Source organism: Candida theae (genome assembly GCF_024610275.1).
Source record: "Candida theae strain CBS 12239 chromosome Unknown scaffold28, whole genome shotgun sequence".
NCBI classification, from domain to species: domain Eukaryota; kingdom Fungi; phylum Ascomycota; class Pichiomycetes; order Serinales; family Debaryomycetaceae; genus Lodderomyces; species Lodderomyces theae.
In genome coordinates this window covers 117,170-135,261 of record NW_026261496.1, presented here as the reverse complement: position 1 = coordinate 135,261, position 18,092 = coordinate 117,170, and the positions used below count along the sequence as shown (strand labels likewise).

The window sequence follows — 18,092 nt, the reverse complement described above, 5'->3', positions numbered from 1 at the left end:
AGAGAATTGTAATATTGTGCACGCACTATCTCTCTCTCTCTCTCCCCAAAATTATCCAAAATTATTTTTCTCACAGTTATCAGCAAAATATTACAAATTATCAAACATAAACGAAATCATACACATACACATACAGAGCCCTGTGATTCATAGACGACGACACCCAGAGGGATAGTAAGCCACCTCCTTACTATCTTGACAAGCAAACTCACTTCGGCAGGTGATACACTTTTTATTTCCTTCTTGTCACAGCAACTTAGGAGACCACCGCTCCCTCTCCCCTTCCTTATCTGTCCTTAAGTAGACACAACAAGTTCTTGTCTACCTTGCCATCCACTTTCCAAGTCCTAACTAGTATGTCGTTGTTGACCAACAGAAAGCGTCCTAGGGGATATAGTGAAAACTTTGCTGCACTGCAATCCGCAGCCCTCAACTCGTCGTATCAACTGCTGCTGCTGCAACAACAGCAGCAACAACAGCAACAGCAACAACAATCTCAACAACAACAACAACAACAACAACAACTGCTGTTTCTACCACATCAAAATCACCAAGCTCGGCAATATGGCCCCGCTCAATTTGACCAATTGAACCATCTTGACCAAACACACCAATTTGAGGGCTCTTCGAATGGCAATTTTGTCCAAAATTCAAATTTCGGGTATAATAGCTCCGCAATCGTCTTTAGCCCTCAGATGCAACCCAAAAAGTCAAAATTCAACAATCCCTTTTTACTGGCTGAAGAGAATGATGTTGTTTTGGATGACGAGGAGACGGACACTTTTGTTTTGGACGATATTGATGTCGTTGAAGCAAGAGACGGTGCTGCACATGGCGATAATGCCATTACTATGGAAGAGGATGATGAGTATGATGACGATATCATCATTATTGATGAAAAAAACGTTGCTCCACGGGGGAGAAGAAACAATAGTGATTCGATCTTGATAAACCCCGATGCGCAAGAAGCTTACAATCTTTTCAATGTTAACCAATTTGAGATTGACAAATCAACGAGAGTGAAGAAACAACGTACGAGCTCGCTACCTCAGCTACCCCAAGTAAAGTGTTTTTACAACAAACTCCCCAACAATTATATACTACAAACACCCAAATTGGGCAATATCAAGACCAATGTTATACCGCATCAAAACAATCTACCACCGTGTGATGACGAAAATGGTCATTACATTATCAAAATTAATGATTCGTTTGCCAATCGGTTTGTGATTGTCAAATTGTTGGGCCAGGGAACATTTGGTAAAGTTGTTCAATGTTTTGACAAGGTCAATAGGGAGCAAGTTGCTATAAAGATTATTCGAAACATTCAGAAATATAGAGACGCTGCCAGAATTGAATTGAGGATTTTGTCGACTTTAAAGAAGTTTGATAATGCAAACAAGAACCATTGTATTCATTTACGTGAATGTTTTGACTATCGTGGCCATATTTGTATTGTCACTGACTTGTTGAAGATTTCATTGTATGACTTCTTGGAAAATAACAAGTTTATCTCGTTTCCTGGAAGCCATATACAAGCAATTTCAAAACAACTAATTAGGTCAGTCACTTTTCTTCATGACTTGAACTTGATTCATACCGACCTCAAGCCAGAAAACATTTTGCTACACGATGACTCGTTTACAAAGAAACAATTGTACAGCTCTACCATCAAGAGTGCATTTTTGAATCTTGGCGCCACTGCCACATCCCCCAAAAGCAGCACCAAAAGAGTGCCCAAGACGTCCAAAGTTTTAAAGAATCCGTTGATACAAATTATTGATTTTGGAAGCGCCATTTTCGATGACGAGTACCATTCGCTGATTGTTTCAACGCGACATTATCGGGCTCCCGAAATTGTGTTGGGGACCGGCTGGTCGTTTCCCTGTGATATGTGGTCAATAGGTTGTATTTTGGTGGAGCTTATTATCGGTGAGCCGTTATTCAAAACACATGACAATTTGGAACACTTGGCAATGATTGAAAAGATTGCTGGTTATCGGATTGATAAGGAGATGGTTAAATTGTCCAAGTTGAATGAGAATGAGTGCGGGCTCGAGTATTTCACGAATGAGTATGTCGGTGGTGATTCTTTGGAAGCCAACTTGTTGCGTTCCTCTGTGCGGGACTCGCCCGCGGGTACGAGTTCAATTTCGTCGTGCTCGGATGATGAGGATGATGATGAGGATGATGATGATGTAGAAGGGGAGGTTGTTCGCAATGTCGGTGCCGTTGGTCTTGATAGCGATGTTGATTACGACCTGAGCCGACGCCGTCGAAATATGTACCATACAATGGATAGCTCAGATGTCTCCAATGATGTTGGTGGCGACGATGATGAAGATGTCATTTTCGATGAAGAGAGAACCGTGGCCAATTCTTTGGTTTTGAAGTTTCCCACCGAATCGACTCCACAGAAGTTTATTCTTGCCGTTGAGGAGTTGTCTCGAATTGATTTATTCATCAGTTCGCGAATCGGGTTGAGGATAAATTTTGACTACTCGTTGAATCAAAATTATGAAGAGAATAAGCATTTGATCAATTTTGGAAATTTCACATTTTGGTGGTTCTTCATTGACTTGTTGAAGAAGATGTTTGTGATTAACCCTAGGGATCGAATCACGGCGTTGGAGGCGTTGAACCATCCATGGTTTAACCTAGGCATACAAGATGAGGGCACAGTCTAGGCAATAATTGAGAACGTTTGAGTTGTGCGGTGTTGGCAGAGGAGGAGGATACTAAAGGTACTCGCTCCTGCTTTTCACTACTTTTTTGATCATGTCCCCTTTTTTTTGTGAACGATATGTCATCGTTGTGGGTTGTTGTGGGTTAGACTTTCGTTGATTCCGATTATGTTCCTTCTTTGATTTTTTAATTCTTTTTTTCAGTTCTTCGTTATACCCAATTTTTTGTTTTCCAATGTGACTAACTAGTTGAGACTACGTTTTTCTTTTTTTTTTTTTTTTTTAATCATTACTATTTCCTTTCTACTTTTGTTTGTTAGTTTATGGGTTTTTAATACAATATATTCGTTTTGGGGTTCATGTATTGGACTCTTGGGTGAGTTGGAAGGATGGTGAAAACGTTGAACAGGGATTGCAAAAAAACTGTGTACCTGGATTGAAAGTCTGGTTAGTCCTGCTACAAAGGTGCGTCTGTAAGGATTCTGATGTAACTAGAGCTGCAGCTTGAAAACGAGCCAACGCATTCACCGCAACATCTAGACCTCTCTTGACAATGCGTTTCTACATGATCACAATATTAGCGATGTGTGTAGTTTCTTTTTTTTATTTTTTATTTTTTTTTTCTTTTTGGTTCTGAGAATCACTCCGTATCGTTCCCCTCCTTTCAAATATCTTCGTATATCTCCTGTTGAAATAACCCTTGGATTAATAATCAGACGTGAGATGAGTTAACGTAAAGGAAAAAGAAACGAAGATACGACCTGTCTAATAGTCAATCTACTTACGTTTTGAAGTATGACTGTATTCTAGATCTGCGTTCTAGATCTGCGATGGCTCCGCAAGACCAATCCTAAATTCAACGGTCTCGTTTATGCATAGTAAATAAGCAAGACAATATATGCAAAAAACAGGAAAAAAAAAAAAAAAAAGAAACGAGACATGTCTGCTCTCGTTCATTAGATTGGAAAAGACATTTATCCTACATTGATTGTGGAAAGTGGAGCCATGAAGTGTGAGTTAAGCCTGGTGGCAAAGGCATCTTAAGCAAAAAGGCTCGATTTGTGCCTGAGTTAGAGCTTTTCTACTTACAGTGTTCACAGAAGCGTTTCCATTCATCACTACTCAACTACTGGTTGTTTCTTTGCCAACGCTTACCACTTATTCTCAACAACTGGGGGAGGGGGGGGGGGGTCTAGATTCACAACATAACCAAAAAACATGAGACTGGAGAGCCCTGTAAACAATAAGAGATTTGTCTATACTCTACTTTATAGTCCAAATGCGGACCAGTAATTGGTTACATGTCACAACAGAGTCAATTGCACACAAAACTAAAACTGGTGAAAAAAAAAATTTTCACCACTGCTCAGACGGTGTAGTGCGAGTTTAGATAAACAAAGCAGGTTGTTTTTTTTTTAATTCCAGTCTAGTGTAATGCATGAATCAGCTATGCGGGTAATCTTTATGCATGTCTCAGATCGTCATGTTCAAATGAAGGCAAATCTGATATTCAACCACAAATTGTAGAATAGCTTTTCTTTTTATTTCTTTACGGCGGAAATACTTCGGATTTGGAGCCTTGATGTTACAAATATAACTACTGACCAAGCTCTGTATTGGTGGCTCCAAGCTTTGTAGAGTTAACAAAGCAAACATGTGGACTATGAAGAAGACTTTGATCCAACTGTGCAGAGGTTGCATTTAAGGGTGGGGGCAATACACAAAAATTTCACTCTTTACAACGGTGATTTGCTAGATTTACACTATTGTTCGGAATACAGGTTTTCCCCACCCGATACCTCCACTAACCGTTTTTGATAAGTTGCTTTGTTCACACAAACTTCTCTTCTCTCCTATTCACACTCTCAGCTCAAATGACACTTCCTATTTAGGCTGAGGTGTGTACAACTCAAAAACGAGAGAAATGTACAAGAATGAACATCCACAAAATCAACCAGGGCACACACAAAAGAGGGAATGAGACGTGGGACTAGAACAGCTGAGAGTTGAGATGTAGGAGACGGTGGCAAACATCGTCAACTTAAATCTCTGATGCAATGGGCGGAAAAGGCCTCTCAATTGAACGGCTCGAAAATGATTGAGAAATTTCAAATATATCTAAACTATGCGAACGGGCTAAAAGAATTCGAAAGTGAGAATCTATTTTTACGGTGTGATTTTTCGATTGAAAATGCCCACCCATGGTTTGTATATTCAAGAGGAAGGGTGTTTCGGCGCCTTCCGATCTAATGGCAATCTAAGTCACCACTACCATCTACCCAACGGTTTTAGTGTATTGCCTATTGTTTAAAACTCCACCCAATTGTCGCACCTTAATTAACACTTACGTGTACCATGTACAAAAAATACAACAGAAGGAGCTCGACTACAGCCTCACTGCAATTCAGAGCCTTTGTTGAAAAAAACTGTTCAGCACACGACTGGTCTCTTCATTTTTGTGTTTGAAACCAATTTTTTCAACACAGGTCCTGCGGTTTCATTATGGTTACAATTTTAAATGGGCCAATTAGTGTGGCCCAAAGAGGACAAGTAATGGAGAGAGAGAATAGGGGACTTCCAAGAAAAGAAAAAAAACAAAAGAAATGCAACAAACGGGTGGAAGCGTAGATCCCCTATCCATATGTAAGTAATTTAATTAAAGTTTAGTATTCCTTTCAGACTCAATATTGAGGTGTCACTTTATTCTCTTGGGTTATGAAGCTGTAGTGTTTAATGGACACCTACAGGACGAGAAGAGGACCATTGGGTAGTGTCATTATCAGGAAGGCGAGCTGTGGCTCTTCAATTGTAATACCTCCTCTCGTTGTCGTATCCAAAGCGCCAATCAAATGAGAGGGATGGAAGGAGTGAGTGAGTGAGTGTCAGCTTTTGTAGACGAAAAAGACAACGGGATAGCGAGTCAATTGTCCTGTGATTAGACCAAGGTGTTGCGTTGTCAAGACCGCTGCCATGCGAAGGGAGAAGAAAAGAATAGCAAGAGGAGGGGTTTTACTTGTTACTATGGTTACTGGTAACATGTTACTGGTAGCAACTTCTTTTATTTACTCTATTATGTATCCAATTATATGCTGTTGGTGGTTTTGTAGTGTATATGTCGCAAGTGATTCTAGATCTCTCTCTCTTTCTCTCTCACTAAATAGAGAAAAAAAAAAAAATAAAAATAAAAAGGAAAAATAATTAATTTCTGAAAGTTGGGATTATAACACAAAATTGCTCTATTGTATTGCAGACCAATTTAACTCATTAAGGCGATTTAATAAACAGACGATGAATAAATAAATGCACCTGTATGCAGGAACATACGCCAATAAAATAATTCAATGCAATTTAGAACAATGTCAATGTCCTGCTTGTGTCACAATTGACTCTTTCTTTTATACAGGAAACCCTCAATTTAAACAATTTCTTTTCTTTTTGTTGCAATTTGTTTGTTTGAAGTTTTGATGGGGCAGAGTAAATACAAAAAAAAAAGAAAAGAAAAAAAAAAAAAAATTTTTTTCCCTTTACTGTAAACACACAAACAATTATTTAGTAAATAGTAAATAGTAAATATTGTCGACAATTTCATATAAATATATTTCCATTTCCGTCAACCAAAAAGTTATCATACATTGCTATCTTCTTCTTCTTCTTCTTCTTCTTCATCCAACGATCAAGCTTATTCACATTCATTTAATATAGACGTTAGTTAACTTACTACTACAACGTATTATACTACTACTACTACCACCCAACTATTGTCTTTCCTTATTAAACAAGAGTTTTATTCCTCCAACTATTATTACCTATCGTACTATTAACAACATTTTATAAAATGAAATCATCAGTCTTGAGTTTGTTGACTATCGCAGCTACTGCTTTATCCGCTCCTTTGCAACATCAACACCACCACCACCACCAAGAAGAAAAGAGAGCAGTTGTCACTCAAGTTGTCTATGTTGACGGAAACGGAAACACCGTCTCAGGCCCGTCTGCCACTGCTTCTGGTTCGGCTACTGCTTCAGCATCAACTGTCACTTCATCCTCATCTTCATCTCAAGGTGGGCAAACCAGCTCCCCAACTTCAGCTTCTTCTTCATCAGCTTCCTCATCAAGTCAAGAGTCTTCAACTGAAACTGGTTCATCATCATCAGGCGACTCCTCAATTGCTGGTGACTTGAAGGCTTTTGTTGACCCAACTGAAAAATTCGAAGACGGTGTTCACTCGTGTGACTCTGTTGTCACTGGTCAGGGTGTTATTGCTGTTGACTGGCTTTCAGGATTGAACGGTGGATGGACCACCATCATGAATGAGCAAGGTGACACTTCTGCCAACTGCCAAGATGGTTACTACTGTTCTTACGCTTGTCAAGCTGGTATGTCAAAGACCCAATGGCCATCTGAACAACCAAGCAACGGTATCTCCGTTGGTGGATTGTACTGTAAGGGTGGAAAATTGTACAGATCAAACCAAGATCAGGACTACTTGTGTTCATGGGGTGCCAACAATGTTGAATTTGACTCGCAAATCTCTAAGGATGTTGCCATCTGTAGAACTGACTACCCAGGTTCTGAAAACATGAACATCCCAACCTTGTTGTCCGGTGGTGGATCTGCCCCAGTTGCTGTTGTTGACTCCGACAACTATTACAACTGGAAAGGTGGCAAGACTTCTACTCAATACTATGTCAACAACGCTGGTGTCTCTGTTGAAGACGGATGTATCTGGGGAACTTCTGGTTCCGGCGTTGGTAACTGGGCCCCAGTTGTCCTTGGTGCTGGTACTACTGGTGGTAAGACTTACTTGTCATTGATTCCAAACCCAAACAACAAAGACCAACCAAACTACAACATTAAAATCGAAGGTGACGACGTTAACGGAAACTGTAAGTACGAAAACGGACAATACAATGGTCACGGATCTGATGGATGTACCGTCACTGTCAACTCCGGTAACGCCAAGTTTGTCTTTTACTAGAAAGAGATGAACTACAACTGGTTCCAATGAGATAAAAAAAAAAGAGCTGTGTGTTTTCTTTTATCTTTTTTCTTTTTAATTGTCGTTTCGTTTCGTTTGTGATTTGGTCCAAAATAAAAAGAAGAGCAAAGATTGATCTCCGAGCCCTTTTTTTTTTGTATTCTTTTGGGCTCTTGATTCGGTCTTTTACTGTCTGAGAGAAATATTGTTGGTTGGTTGGTATTGTTGCTACTGCCAACGATTGTGTCAAACTTCAATGCTGTATTATTTTTTGATTGCCTTTTCTTGTTTTGTTGAAATTTTGCTGATACCATCAATCTTCCACTGACGTTGAGTCGATGGTTGAATATTCTTTATCTAGATTTATATATATATATATTTTACATTTTTTTTATATTAAAGTTTGCCTTTCTAAGTCGATGTACATTGTAGTTGCTAAATTCAGCTCAGCTCAGCTAAGTTCAGCTAAGCCCCTCGCACCTATCCAAAGGCAACTGAGTTGCAGTAACTCACAATTAATTCATCTTTTGTCTTGAACGAGCTGTATAAATCGCCTATATTTTCTTCGGGAGCCGGCAGAAATGAGTTCTGAATGTATAGGCATAAGTGGGTCTGCTTGAGCCGTTTACAAAGAAATTTGCTCAATGTGGCCACTGTTTGCGTTGATGATATTTTGAAAACCTTAGGATTGATGGCGGTGGTTGACCCAATCGGCTGAAATCGTATGCTGATTCTCAAAGGCTCATCCGCGACCGGTTTAGCAGCAATGTCGGCTTTGAGAGGCGGTTTTCGTTCACGCTCTTCAAGCGTTCTCTCTAGTTGCTCTTGTCTTTCCACGGGTAGTTTGTTCAAGATGATTGATGTGGATAGTGGTATACGAGGCTCCAACTTTTGACCCTCTATGTCTTCCGTAGCATCTACCTTCACAGGTAAAGACAGGTTGGACGATGAGCTTGATGATAGACTTGAGGAATCATCTTCATTCTCTGGCTCGGAGTGCCGTATATGTGACATAGTTATCTGGAGTGAGCTTACAAGTGCAAAACGGATTCTCCGCGACAGAAAAACTTTGTTAAAAAAAAAATAAAATAAAATAAAAAAAATCTAAAGGGTCAGACACCCTTTTTGCTATTGTTAAACCAGTACTCGCGTCTCAATGACATCTGAAGCAGAAGAGAACTCAGATTTGAGGTCAACGTCGGACTTGGAGAGTGAATCCACAATACATGAGCCAATTCCATTTGAAAAGGTTGTGGAAAGCTTAAACAATGGTGCAAAGGATGCAGTTGCGGAAAAGGACTACTTGTCATACAGCACATTGCTAGATATTCAATTACACGACCCATCTCGCTACACCTACGATGAAAGAGAACAGCTCATGTCTTGTCTCTTGGAAATTTTGCTGCTGAGTGATACTTTGGTTTATGAAATTGGTTGGGATATCCCTAGTATCATCATCCCCTATATTGAATCTGACTTTGAATTCAACTCAGGTATAAGAGATGCACCGTGTGTTTACAAGATCTTAAAAATATTTGAGATTCTAGCAAAAGAAGGTAACCCAAAAGAGTTGTTTTTGAAGAGCTCTGAATTGTTGGCATCGTTGAGTTTGAGTGATGACCCAAATATGGAGTTTAGCAATAAGGAAAACTTTTTCGAAATCAAGTTGTACAATCTCAATGAATTGATGGCAAATTGTTTGAGAAAGATACCAACTTTGTACCCATCGAGATTGTTGGCAATGAGTGTGGGGTCGTATATCAATTTGATGTACAGTTTGCTACAAACTCCAATCGCCAACCAAACTTATCAATTTGTATTGAAGAGGGCGTATGGCTTTGCTAGAAATTACGACGGTGCTCCAAAGCCGGATAACGTGAAACATACAGATACCGAGCTCGCCAAAATCAAGAAGGATGAGGATTATTTGATTAGGAAGCTCTTGACTGGTTTTATCACCAATATGGTGTATATGGGCACTACGTCCTACATTTCGTATTTTGCAATGCGCCATTTCTACCATTTGGAAAGAGATGCAGGGAAGATTCTCGATGACCAGACTGCTCCGGATACTGCCATTTTGGACAGATTTTACGAGTTGTCGTACCTGTTTGATATTTATTTGAAGACTATATTTGACAAGTTTGTTGACGACTCCAAGAAGCTTGTGTGGGGAATCTCCCACAGTGGTGATGATTTTGCTGATGTGTTGTTTGAAAAATGTGTTGTTGATTACCAGACTAATTTGTTGACAAATATTGTGGATAGTGACGCCAAGTCTATCAATGACTCTGTACTTGGAGAAATCATATTATTCACACAGTCCATTGTTGTTAAGCGTTCTTTTGACAGCCCCTTGATCACATTAAGCGATGCCATTTGCATTGCATTACGATTACTCATTCCGCAAATGGTGCAAAAGACATTTGTCCATCGAACATTGCAGGATGTGGCCTTGTTTTGGATATGGTATGCGTTACAACAAAATGAAATCAAAAGTGACCCAAACTACGATGCCAAGATTGATTTGACATCGATTCCTCAACAGTATTTGCCAGTTTTTTACCAATGCTTGATTTTTGTTTTCCATTCGTTTGAGTCGCTGAGAGTACGGTACATGATGTTGACATTGTTGACAAAATTGTTGATTTTGACTCCGGAATCAGTGGGGTACGATGTGATTAAGGACACTATTGAAAATTGTCCATTTGAAGTGATACGACCTGCATTGATTGGAATTTATAAGCATCTTTTGTTGACTCTGAAAACCAATGTCAATGACGTTGAACTGGATTTGAGAAAGGTGTCTCTCAAGGAGAATAGTGGTGCTGGGGTAAAGGCACCTGAATTGCCACCTCGAAGGATAAATACCACCACGTATTACGCCTTGACCGATGAAAAGTTTAATGATATTCTTGAATGGGCTATATTGGCTCAGTCGGAAGCGTTTATTGAGAGTGATGGAGACATTAGAATGGACCCGGGTAAACTTTCAGCGTTGGCGTCAATCTTGAATTTACTTGTGGCGTTGAAGAAGAAGGATGTTGTTGTCGCGAATACTGACAAAGTGGAGAAAGTCTTGAAGAGTCTCGAGAGGAACATTGAGTCCATTAATAAAAATGGCCTGAACCAGCTTGAAAAGAACGCCGCTGGAATGTTGAAGCTTACAATAGATAGAATTAGAGAGTAAATTGGTATTCAAAATTGTCTGTATCTTGTTCAATAGAAATATTCTCACTTCTTTTTAACACCCTTCTTACTTGAACTCCTATCGTCAACCAATGGACCCCAATAAACAAAGAATCCTTCTTTGGTGCTTGAAATATCTTCCTCAACCTGTAATTCCACATCGTCAATAAACGGATCCTCAAAATCGTATTTACCCACTTTACGAATCATTTTGATTTCATGTTGTCGTACCAACTGTTCTTCAGTCAACTCTTTGCCTCTTGGTGCCACCGGTAGAACCGAGTTTGGTTGTTGTTGTTGTTGTGGCGCCTTTTCTTGATCATCGCCCAAATCTTCATCGTCATCATCGTCGTCTTCATCATCAATCATATCGTCCATGACTTCAATGGCTGATTTCGCCTTGGGGTGCATCACCGACCACCCATATTTGTCTTCGGCTAGTTTCAACACGTTCACCACCACTTCAGCCTTACCAGGCTGGGGGTCCTTGGGATCTAGTAGAGGGATATTCAATGCAATGATGGGTGGGTCAGTCTTTTCTTTCTCTTTTTCCTTTTCCTTCTCCTTTTCCTTTTCCTTTTCCTTTTCCTTTTCCTTTTCCTTTTCCTTTTCCTTTTCCTTTTCCTTTTCCTTTTCCTTTTCCTTTGCAGTTTTTTCCATTGACTTTTCCTTTTCCTTGTCGGATTTATCGACATCTGGTGCAGCAGCAGCTGCTGCTGCTGTAGTTGATTGTCCGATATTGTCCCCCTCAACTGGGTTTAGTAGATTGATCACTGTGGGAGCAGCAAGATTGACGGGTTTTGGTGGAGACTTTGTCGCATTCGAATTTGATCTCGGTAGAGTGCTCTTGCTTGCCAGAGATGCGTCACCAGCTTCTTTTGAGGTACGTGTCTGCTTTAGATTCAGCTTCGAAGTGATACTGGGGGAATTGTGGAGTTCTGGAGTATTGGATTTGTGTTTCTTCGGGTCGTTTGCATCGGTCAGCAAACCTGGTCTCTTTTTCTTACCAAAGTCATGACTCCTAAATATTTCACGGGGGGTGGTTGGAAAAAGCAGAGCTGGTGTTTGGGTTGGGACGTCATCCATGTTGATTATCGAGTTGATGGACGTTTTACTCTTTGGTTGAGGTGATGGTTCCACCAGAAATTGTGTTTGAAACTTTTTCACTTGGGCTGATATGGCAGGAGATGGTGATAATGATAACGATCGCGATTTCGAACTTTCAGCTCCAACTATCGTGCTTAGTTTGCCGTTCGTGGAGATATTTGTTTGCTTTGGCTTTTTTGAAGTTTCCCCCGAACTGCCTACCACATGACCTGCACCGCCACCATTGACGGGTTGTACTGATGGGTCAAACGAAGTCTGAAATTGGGAGACTAGCCTCAGTACTGGTGTCGGTACTGGTGTCTGTACTGGTCGTTTGTCATTGTTTTTGCTTTGCAACTTTTTCATATTTGGCATTGCAGCATTGGCAGCAGCGGTGGATGACGACGACGAGTTGGAATCCAAAAGTGACGAAATGGAAACATTGGTAGCCGTTCCCTGTGACATAGTTTAGTATCGAACTCTATAATTCTGCAAGAAGGTAAGATTGTTGTTGTTGGTGATGGCGGGGTTGGTTGCAAATCAGCTCTTTTTTTTTGAATTTTTTTTTTTTTGAGGTTGTTGAAGAATCTGCTGTTCCTATAGCTATACAGATGATGTTGTTGTAAGCTTCTGCGGTTTGAGTTTGGTTGTTTTTTTTTTTAGTTTCTGTTGTTTAAAGTTAGAGGTTATTTTTTTGGGAAGTTGACAAATTCATGTACTCTTGCGCACTACCTTTCTTTACTCTATATTACTGCTGCACTTCTCTTTCCATTTCCTTTTGCTCTCAGTACAAAAATAAAAAAAAATTGCAGATTGAAAGCGAAAGAATCGTCTCACTTTTTTTTTTTTCAAGCTCTCGTTTCGAATGGGTGCTATTGTTAACTATGAGCATGTTCGCACCTGCGAAAAGAGATAGAGAAAAAAAAAAAAAAAAAAAAAAACACCAAAAAAAAATATCTGCAATCGGTAGCGCATGCTGCATAAACCGAGAAAGCCAATCCTATGTGCAGGTTGCAACTAGTAATTTCGAGTTTAATCTGACTTGAAGCACTTAGTGGAAAGCACTAGCGTCGTGGATGAATGTGAGAGTTTAAACTATATAGATACTTTTACCTCGCAAGAGTGTGTTACAAATATCTTTTAGAGAAACCGAATTTCTTGTTGTGCTAATTTTTGGCACAAGTATGTTGCAAAATGATTGTAGCTTGGGACAATCCAACCATGCATCCTCAGTTGGCTCTATGACTTTTGCTTATAGCGGTTTCATTCAGGGTGGGACAACCCGTTGTGTAAACTTATAACGTATATTCACTAGCTAAAGCGCATTAAAAGGCTCGCAACATTCCTCGCAACATACCCGTCTCATTTGAAGTGAACCTGTTCCAACTGTGTTCAGCATTATCTCAAATCAAGCCAATTGGTGTTTACTACGTATTTTATGAACTTTTCTCCCAGTAACGATCCGTTACAGCTAGACCACTTCCTACAAAATCGCTACCATCACAACGTTGCCTAATATTACTGTATACACTACAACCTCAGCAACATGAGCTTGCACTTTGCGCCTTATCATCATTTTCAATCGTTATGTTTATGGTTTCTGGCTTGTTTTTAGATTGCTCCTGGCTATCTTCCTCTCCTTCCTTGTTAAAATCCGGTAACGACTGAGCAATCTTTTTGAACAATAGTTTGACATTATGATTAGCTTTTGTGGACGTCTCAATAAAAAACTTGGATCCAATCTTGTTATGCAATTGCTCCACCTCCTCAACGCTGACTTGTCGTTTTGTAGTAGCTAAATCCAGTTTGTTTCCCACTAGCACAATTACAACATCATCACCCCTTTCCACTTTAACATCCTTGATCCATTTGTCGAGGTTTTGAAATGACTTTTTATTGGTAATATCGTAACACACCACCGCTACATGCGAATCGCGGATATACGATGGAATCAACGATCGAAATCTTTCTTGTCCTGCGGTATCCCACAATTGCAATCTCACAGTTTTCCCCTCTTCGAGGTACATAGTTTTACTCAAAAAGTCAATCCCTATTGTAGTGGCATATGTTTCATCAAAGGTATCGTACATGAATCTTGTAATTAGAGAGGTCTTACCCACACTCTGATCTCCCAAAAACACAATCTTGTATTTTTTGAGGATATTGGTTTTGTCCGAACTCATTGTAATGCAGTAGCTAAACTGTTAGTGTGTCTCTTGGGGTGAATGACCAAAACAAAAAAAAAAAAAATTCAGTTTATACTAGATGTGTGATTGGGATGAAAAGGGGTAGTCCGTGTCGATAGTACAAGTATTATGTTACCACCACCTACTTAGATAGAATCAGTAATATAGCGAAGGTGCTTGTTTTTTTTTTTTTTTTCCTTCTTTGTTTAAAGAGGCGCTCGCTCTAGAAGCAATTCACGAAAAGCCAAAAAAAAAAAATAAAAAAAAAAAAAAAAGTACACTAACTAAAGACCATAGTGAGATTAGGCTACCCTTCACAGCCAAACCTTTCTGAATCGACTATTTGATTGGAAATACAATGGATGATGCTGAATTGAATGCTATTAGGCAGGCTCGTTTGGCCGAGCTACAAAAGAGCTCTGGCGGAGGAGGTCTGAGTCCCTCATCGTCACAAAACCAGCAACAACAAGCTGCAGCCAATGACATGACAAGCGCCATCTTGGGCAAGGTCTTGGAAACTGAAGCACGTGAGAGATTGAGTAGAGTTAGAATAGTGAGACCAGACAGAGCACAAGCGGTGGAAAACTACATTTTTAAGCTATATTCCATTGGACAAATAAGACAGAAGTTGAGTGAGAAGGATATCGTTGAGATACTCGACGGGTTGAGTAGAGATACTCAACAAAAGCAACAGTCCAAGATTGTTTACAATAGAAAGCAAACCCTAGACGACGACGACGATGATGATGATGACGATTTTTTTGACTAGTAGTAGTATATATGTGTAGATAGTTTAACGTCGATGATTCTAGGGAAAGATGTACTTTCTGAGTTGTAGCTCTCTATCCACTTGCATGATCGGGGCTGCACCGGACGAAGTCGAAGATGGCGATGAAGTGAAGCTAATGGTTGTAAACTCTTGTGTTGCAGTGGGAAGTCTCACGACAAATACACGCGACACATTGAAATTCTTTTGTGACATCTTCCTGTGGTTTTTATTTTGCTTTTGTTTACACTTTCAAAAGTACTTATCCCATAGACGTAAGCTTACACCAGTTCAAGTTGACATGTCAAATATCCAGGTAGTGGTGAGATGTCGTGGAAGAAATCAGCAAGAGATTGCGGCAAAATCACCAATTGTGGTGGATCTAACGGACGACACCTATTCCATTGAAGAGCCTTACGTCTCAATCAATCAATCTTCTAATTCCAATGGCGTACTTGGGAGACCATCCAATTCGCAAGATACCACTACAAACACCTCCAAAAAGACCTACAAGTTTGACCAAGTATATGGCTCGCAAGCTGACCAGGGATTGCTTTACTCACACGTCGCCCTTCCTTTGTTGTCAGAGTTTTTGGAGGGAGTAAATGTAACCATCTTGGCATACGGACAAACAGGCACAGGAAAGACGTATACTATGTGTGGGTTCCATAACAACAATAAGATGGACGAGTTGCCACTACCCGCAGTGGCTGGAATCATACCGAGAACTTTGTTTGAGCTTTTTGAAAAGTTAGAGTACATGGGTGCAGATTACATGCTAAAAGTTTCCTACTTGGAAATATACAACGAAGAGCTAACAGACTTGCTTCTGACCCACAACAAAAAGTTGCGAGTGCACGAGAGGGTAAACTCCGTGTCCAAAATTGGAGTTGCGCAAAAGTCAGTAGGTATTCAAAACTTATCCGAACACTGCATCAACGATTATGCTGAGGGTATCAAGTTGCTAAAGACGGGGTTTAATAGAAAGAGAACTACAGCTACCAACATGAACGAAACGTCCTCGAGGTCTCATACAATATTCTGCATACAGTTGTATCGGAAGCAAGCAAGCGACGAGTCCATGTACCGGGTTTCAAAGATGAATTTGGTGGATTTGGCCGGGTCAGAGAATATTAGCAGGTCAGGTTCTGTTGCCAAGGAGGCAGGTGGAATCAACCAGTCGTTGTTGGCTTTGGGAAGAGTCATCAATGCCTTGAATGATCATAAATTGTCCCAGCATATTCCCTACAGAGAATCGAAACTTACTCATATTTTGCAAGATTCACTAGGAGGCAGTACCAAGACAGCACTTATTGCTACCGTTTCACCAGCTCAGATCAATGCTGTGGAAACGTGTTCCACCTTGGATTACGCAAGCAAGGCAAAGAATGTGAAAAATACACCACAAAGTGGACACGACTCCGAGGTGATCTTGAAGAAAATTTTGGTAAAGAATTTGACAAGTGAGATAAGTCAGTTGAATCTGGATTTAATGGCTACCAGACACAAAAACGGTATCTACTTGGACCAAAAGACGTACAAGAAGTTACTTTTGGAAAATGAATCAATGAAAACTCAGTCCAAGGAGGATTCGCTAAAAGCTGAGCTGTTGAGTAAGAAATGCCATGCATTGGAGAAGCTTAGCATTGAAAGCAAGGATGAATTGTCGCTGCTAAGATCCGAGACTGAGAGATTGAGTCAAAACCTTTGCGAGGTTAAATCGAAGTTGCAAGAAACTACAACAAAATTACTACAAAGAGAGACTACTATCAATTCGTTAACCGAAAAGTTGAAGCTCGTACTTGAAAAGTCCTCCACATCAGCATCCATGTTGACTACTCTTCTTTCAATTCACTTGAATGCATCAGTGGATCTACTACATGATACAATTGCAATGCAGTCAAACTCTAAATTGGCAGGAGAGATTGCCCAGTTTCAACACACGTTTCAAGCGGACTTGCAGAATTTCCGACAAGATCTACAGTCAAAGCTACAATCGCATCAGGTGAGCATTCAAGAAAAAGTGAATGGGGATCTAGGGCTGACTTTTGATCTTTTGCGAAAGAGTATGGGCGGTTTGCACTCTCTATATCAGAAACTGCACACAAACATACAAGAACATTTGACCGACTTGAAAGTTGCCAACGAAAAGCTCTCGGGGTACTTAAAGGAGGAGTACTTGACTGATGTCGAAGGAGCGATACAAAAGAGACATAAAGAAATACTTCAAAAAGATTTCACATCACTTTACGAGAACATGAAACTGGTGATACACAAGGAAATTGAAAGGTCGATCCAGAAGGCAATGAAAGCCACCACTACTGCAACTCATGATGAACTTGCGAAAGAACGAGAACAGGTTGTTATGTATGAGAAAAATTGGAAGGGTCGAGTTGATGAAATTGTCCCTGGGATCGAAGGTGAGATGAAAGATGGCAGGCGTGCTTTTGAAGAATCAAACAAAAAGTTACAAGAAGCGTGCTCCATAGGTTCGGAAAGTGCAGATTTCATACTGAAGTACAAGTTTACTGTCCCACTCGACAAATTGCCAGATATCAAAGCACTCCCAGCAATAGAGTCAAACGTAAAGTTCTTTGAAGGCCAAATCTCGCAAAAGTTGCAGCAAATAAGTCACAACCTAGAGCAGATTCAACAATTTGACGCCAAGAGTGCGTTTGAGATATCTCCACTCAAATCAAGACCTGATTTGTCGCCACAGAAGAAACCTCGCGACGATCGTCAAACACCACAGCCAGTGACGCGGAGACGGGCGTTTTCCATGTCACCGGTGAAACCTAGCAGAGCGCAGAATCCATCGAGGATCCCAACCATGAAACGTCTGAATACAAATGTGGCTAATGAGGACGAAATTAAGAGACGAAAGGTGTTACTGTCGGTCAATAATGTTGTGTAAAAAATATATCAAATGCTGTGCTTCTACTGAATAGTGTATTATATGTATATTTCAAAATCTGTTTTAATTATCTGCGAATATATATATTCCACTTTGTTTAGGTGATTGGTAGTAAGGCTTGAGATGTGTACTCGGGTAGCGCCGTTTCTTTGTGTGGTAACGGGTCGCGGAGATCCAAATTTGACACCGAGTCCGCTTTTCTTTGAATTTAGATTAGCCCTGTTAATCGTTATCCACACCCCTTCGCAGAGCCACACATACTTCCCTTACTACCCGTATTTCCTACCTC

The 18,092-nt window shown here is 40.2% G+C and overlaps 8 protein-coding genes across 8 annotated transcripts; 5 read left to right on the top strand and 3 right to left on the bottom strand. All coding sequences in view use genetic code 12, as the record gives it.

The window, feature by feature from the left end:
• Nucleotides 1–356: 356 nt before the first annotated feature.
• KNS1 (serine/threonine protein kinase) lies at nt 357–2,687 on the top strand (the record flags this gene model as incomplete). The annotated part of the gene is made up of 1 exon (XM_051755019.1): nt 357–2,687. The coding sequence occupies one exon, from the start codon at nt 357–359 to the stop codon at nt 2,685–2,687; it is 2,331 nt and encodes a 776-aa protein (XP_051606170.1).
• Nucleotides 2,688–6,519: 3,832 nt separating this feature from the next.
• SIM1 (SUN family protein) lies at nt 6,520–7,662 on the top strand (the record flags this gene model as incomplete). Its single annotated transcript, XM_051755018.1, has 1 exon — nt 6,520–7,662. The coding sequence occupies one exon, from the start codon at nt 6,520–6,522 to the stop codon at nt 7,660–7,662; it is 1,143 nt and encodes a 380-aa protein (XP_051606169.1).
• A 480-nt stretch (nt 7,663–8,142) lies between these two features.
• KGF57_005403 (uncharacterized protein) lies at nt 8,143–8,676 on the bottom strand (the record flags this gene model as incomplete). Its single annotated transcript, XM_051755017.1, has 1 exon — nt 8,143–8,676. The coding sequence occupies one exon, from the start codon at nt 8,674–8,676 to the stop codon at nt 8,143–8,145; it is 534 nt and encodes a 177-aa protein (XP_051606168.1).
• A 142-nt stretch (nt 8,677–8,818) lies between these two features.
• Nucleotides 8,819–10,852, top strand: YBP1 (Ybp1p; the record flags this gene model as incomplete). Its single annotated transcript, XM_051755016.1, has 1 exon — nt 8,819–10,852. One exon carries the CDS (start codon nt 8,819–8,821, stop codon nt 10,850–10,852), a length of 2,034 nt encoding a protein of 677 aa, XP_051606167.1.
• A 44-nt stretch (nt 10,853–10,896) lies between these two features.
• HPC2 (Hpc2p) lies at nt 10,897–12,402 on the bottom strand (the record flags this gene model as incomplete). Its single annotated transcript, XM_051755015.1, has 1 exon — nt 10,897–12,402. The coding sequence occupies one exon, from the start codon at nt 12,400–12,402 to the stop codon at nt 10,897–10,899; it is 1,506 nt and encodes a 501-aa protein (XP_051606166.1).
• Nucleotides 12,403–13,475: 1,073 nt separating this feature from the next.
• On the bottom strand, nt 13,476–14,027 carry KGF57_005400 (Rab family GTPase; the record flags this gene model as incomplete). Its single annotated transcript, XM_051755014.1, has 1 exon — nt 13,476–14,027. One exon carries the CDS (start codon nt 14,025–14,027, stop codon nt 13,476–13,478), a length of 552 nt encoding a protein of 183 aa, XP_051606165.1.
• A 454-nt stretch (nt 14,028–14,481) lies between these two features.
• Nucleotides 14,482–14,892, top strand: KGF57_005399 (uncharacterized protein; the record flags this gene model as incomplete). Its single annotated transcript, XM_051755013.1, has 1 exon — nt 14,482–14,892. The coding sequence occupies one exon, from the start codon at nt 14,482–14,484 to the stop codon at nt 14,890–14,892; it is 411 nt and encodes a 136-aa protein (XP_051606164.1).
• A 298-nt stretch (nt 14,893–15,190) lies between these two features.
• KIP1 (Kip1p) lies at nt 15,191–17,803 on the top strand (the record flags this gene model as incomplete). The annotated part of the gene is made up of 1 exon (XM_051755012.1): nt 15,191–17,803. One exon carries the CDS (start codon nt 15,191–15,193, stop codon nt 17,801–17,803), a length of 2,613 nt encoding a protein of 870 aa, XP_051606163.1.
• Nucleotides 17,804–18,092: the final 289 nt, after the last annotated feature.